Source organism: Populus alba, chromosome 14 (genome assembly GCF_005239225.2).
Source record: "Populus alba chromosome 14, ASM523922v2, whole genome shotgun sequence".
Classification (NCBI taxonomy): Eukaryota; Viridiplantae; Streptophyta; class Magnoliopsida; order Malpighiales; family Salicaceae; genus Populus; species Populus alba.
This window is the reverse complement of record NC_133297.1, coordinates 10,682,718-10,687,130: the sequence shown is the minus strand read 5'-3', so window position 1 is coordinate 10,687,130 and position 4,413 is coordinate 10,682,718. Positions and strand designations below refer to the sequence as shown.

At 37.5% G+C, this 4,413-nt stretch overlaps 1 protein-coding gene across 1 annotated transcript; it reads left to right on the top strand.

The window, feature by feature from the left end:
- Positions 1-729: 729 nt before the first annotated feature.
- Positions 730-2,492, top strand: LOC118041837 (tyrosine--tRNA ligase, chloroplastic/mitochondrial). Its single transcript, XM_035049351.2, has one exon. The coding sequence runs from the start codon at positions 821-823 to the stop codon at positions 2,336-2,338; it is 1,518 nt and encodes a 505-aa protein (XP_034905242.1). The 5' UTR covers positions 730-820; the 3' UTR covers positions 2,339-2,492.
- Positions 2,493-4,413: the final 1,921 nt, after the last annotated feature.

Genomic DNA, 4,413 nt, shown 5'->3' with positions numbered 1-4,413 from the left:
GCGCGCAAGCTGGCCCGGATACCCACATAAATAATAAAAAAAAAAAAAGATGGATTGAGACATAAATTTTCTCGAGGATGTACTGAATTAATGAGATAAAATATATATGAAGATAAATTGAACATAACCCCTATGATACAAGGATATTGTAGAGTAATTCCACCTAAATAATATAAGCTATTATTTATATTTGTTATAGAAATTAAAATATAGATAATGTTCCACATAAAATATTAAATGGAATAACACTTTATAATAAACTTATTTATTATTGCACTAACTCGTTGTTTAAATAATATAGCTTTAGTATGCTTTTACTCACTAACAAAGAAGTTTTCGAAAGAAATTTTGTAGCTTTTATTTTGTGGCTTTTAAATTATTTGTAAAAGAATTATAAGATTTTACCATATATATTTTTTCTATTTTTTCTTATAAAGACTTTTATAAGAAGAGATCGTTTATTTTTGTATTTTAAAAATATTTTTTAAAAAAATAAAAAAATATATTTTTATTTATTTATTTATTTATTTTATTTTTTTGTGTTTTTTAAATTATTTTGATATTATATAAATTTTTAAAATAAATAATATTATTTAATATATTTTTAAATAAAAAAATATTTTAAAAAATAAAAGATAACATAAAACCCACACCGGCTTTAAGCAGGCTGGGTTTTGAACCTGAAATGTGGATTTAGGTGTAAAGTGTGGGCCTATTGCCTTGCTTTACCCGAAATCCAAAAATCATAGATAGCAGAAAAACACGCTGAAGCTGTAGCCCAGACGAAAGAAAGCGAGGCTAAGGCTAACCTCCCAGAACCATGGCAGCTGCCGCTGCTGCTGCTGCTGCAAGGACCTTGCTTTACTCCTCTCACAGCAAACTCTTCTTCTTTCCCTTTTCAAATTGCAGCAAAAAACTACACAGATCCATCATCAATAAGAATCCTATCTTCGTCCCTCTAAGGTGCTTGCAATCAGCCCAGCAAAATGCCTCCACAACCCATGACCCAATGCGCAGCCGTTCCAGCGTGGTCGATATCCTTGAAGAAAGGGGCTTGCTTGAATGCATCACCAGTGACAATCTCAGGTCTATCTCTACTACAAGCACTCTCAAGGCTTACTGTGGTTTTGATCCAACTGCAGAGAGCTTGCACTTAGGTAACCTTCTGGGAATAATTGTTCTCTCCTGGTTCCAAAGGTGCGGCCATAAAGCTGTCGCCTTGATTGGCGGCGCCACCGCCAGAATTGGAGACCCATCTGGGAAAAGCCTGGAAAGGCCAGAGCTTGATGCAGATACTTTAGAGAATAACACACAAGGGATTACCAATGTTATTACAAGAATCTTGCATATGAATAGCAGCAGTAATGGTGATGGTGTTGGCAATCATTTGAATTCGAGTTCTTTCTTTGTGGTTATGAATAATTATGATTGGTGGAAAGAGGTTAGGTTGCTTGATTTTTTGAAACAAGTAGGGAGATTTGCAAGGGTGGGGACTATGATGGGCAAAGAAAGTGTAAAGAAGAGGCTTGAATCAGAGCAAGGAATGAGCTATACTGAATTCACTTACCAGCTTTTGCAGGGTTACGATTTCTTATATCTTTATCAAAATGAGGGTGTTAATGTTCAGATTGGAGGGAGCGATCAGTGGGGCAATATAACTGCTGGTACTGAACTTATTAGAAAGATTCTTCAGCCAGAAGGGGATGTGGCTTTTGGCTTGACATTCCCTCTTCTATTGAAGAGTGATGGAACTAAATTTGGAAAATCAGAGGATGGTGCCATTTGGCTTTCACCGTCCATGTTATCTCCTTACAAGTTCTACCAGTATTTTTTTTCGGTCCCGGATGCTGATGTCATCAGGTTTTTAAAGATACTTACTTTCTTGGACATGGAGGAGATTGATGAGTTGGAGAAGGAAATGAATAGACCTGGCTATACCCCCAACACTGCTCAGCGGAGGCTGGCTGAACAGGTCACTCTTTTTGTTCATGGCGAGGATGGACTTAATGAGGCTCTCAAGGCAACTGAGGCTTTGAGACCTGGAGCTGAGACTAAGTTGGATTGGAAGACCTTTGAGGGCATTGCTGAAGATGTGCCTTCCTGTTCTTTGGCCTCTGACCAGGTTCTCAATATCTCTCTCATCGATCTTTCTGTTTCTTCCGGTCTGCTTGATAGTAAATCAGCTGCCCGCCGTCTGTTGAAGCAAGGAGGGCTTTACTTGAACAACAGCAGAGTTGATAGCGAAACTAAGAGAATTGAACCTCAAGACATTGTGGATGGAAAAGTTCTCCTTTTATCTGCTGGCAAGAAGAACAAAGTCATTGTACGAATAACTTGACTACTCTTGTTGTTGCATAGTTGATTGTTTGCTTTAAATTGCTGTTCCATCTTTTGAGTTTCTCTGCAGCCTTCCCAAGCAATGAATTTCATGGGATAGAAGACACTAAGGATATTTAAAAACAGTTTTTCAAAAATTTTGCACTTATTTATCACGTGTTGAACTATGATCTTGATCAAGTTAGATGTATAACCTAAAATCAGTATTCTCTGCTACACAGTTCCTGTCACCCACTTGTTTTCTCTTATTCATAACTCTTAAGCTTGTAATTGAAGACAGTAAGAAAATTACTTTATTGTTATTCGTGTGTTTTTGGGTTTGGATTAGATGCTAGAGATGTCACTGGTTGATTGGTGCATATTTTTTGTGGATAGATAAGATATTAGAAAGCCTATTTCATGGGCGTTGGAAGATTACAAGAATGGAAGTGACATTTCTGAACACATTTTACCTTTCTGGCTTTCCATAATTTTCAAGAGAAAAAGAACGATCACCATCCTCTGCTGAGTTGGTTTCTGGCAGTGTACATTAGTTATCCTCCCCTTTCTGGTGCTTGATTTCAATTGAGTGATGGGAGTAGGATGAGTTGAGGATGGAAAGAGGTGGTAGTATCACAGCACACTTGGCTTCTCCAGATGTTCCTGCAGTAGGATGTTTAAAAGGATAATAACTATGATAATGAGCTGTCCTGAATTAGAACAGTGTCGATGATTGATTTGTCTACATCCCACATTGTTATTTTGTTCCAATTTCATGTTTTTAGGTTTTATCCGGGCACTTACTGATCCAGTAAGCTAGTTGAAATTTCGTTGTCTGCATTTCACATGGAATTTTTCTTCTTTTTGAACAAATTGCACAGGGATGTTGAGACTTCGATAGAAACTGAACCTTTTCTTACAAAGACACTTATCAGCAGAGTCTTCAATTTGAAAGCTAATGAGCCTGAACTTCAACGTTTATCTTGATAAAAATCAAACTCACTCTCTTTCCCATATTCAGCCTTTTCTTGGAGTTCGTGATTGCCAGGAACGAGAAATTCCTTGCTTGCAGACCGCATGGATAGACCCAGATTACTATAAAATACTGGGCTGACAATGGAAGTGGATCACATGCTTGCGTGTGCCTTCTCATTTTTCATGGTAACCCATAATCAATGTTATTTAGTCCCTAGATTCTGGTTATTTATAGAATTTTCCTGCAAATGATTCTTAGAACTGGTTGTCTGTTGCAACTCCACTCCCAATAATCTTGACTTTCTCGATTGGGATCAATTTCCTGTCTATACAGGATATGGCTTGCTCCTTTTATCTCAATTTATAAGAGTGATCCCACTATTCTAATCGGATTTTGTGGCTCTTTTTATATTGCTTACAGCATTTTTACATCTTTTAAAAAGCAACAATAGTCACCCCAACCCATGTTTTCGCTTTATGGATTGGTTAAAATAATTGTTGGTTTGGTTTTTATAGCTCTCTTCCGTTGCTTTAGTACCTGAGAAACGCTCTTCTTTGACAGTCTTCATTTGTTTAGGTACTGCTAATATTTGTCTTTTAATTAGATGCATAATCCATTGTTACGATAATCTTTTCCATGCTTTTCCATGGTGGTGAGCGGCTCAGGCCCCACCTGCTCCTGTGACAGCCATGAATCTTGGACTCGGCCCTCGGGACTGACCTTGAAATTTGTAGATTGTTGTCTTGAATGCGTCGCCCTATAGCACATGCACATGCAGGGTTGCCGAAGGATTATATTATGTTTTCCTAAACTAGGGGGCTGTCCTCCATGTTAATGACCAGAAAAAGGTTAAACGATAGGATCCATAAATTAAATACTATTAAAACATAGGGTTCCATGTATTACCAAATGAAGGTCATAAAAGCGGTGATGGAGATCTATCATGTCATTTTCATATCCTTAACAGCACTTGGTACGTACAGATACTGATGTATTTAGCTACAGTTTGTGTGGCAAGATTTAAGGATGTAGGAAACCGATTATTGAATCACCAGAAAGCAAAGCTGAAGCATGTGACAGGTGAAGCCATCATATCAAGATTCACTGCCTCACCCACCAGA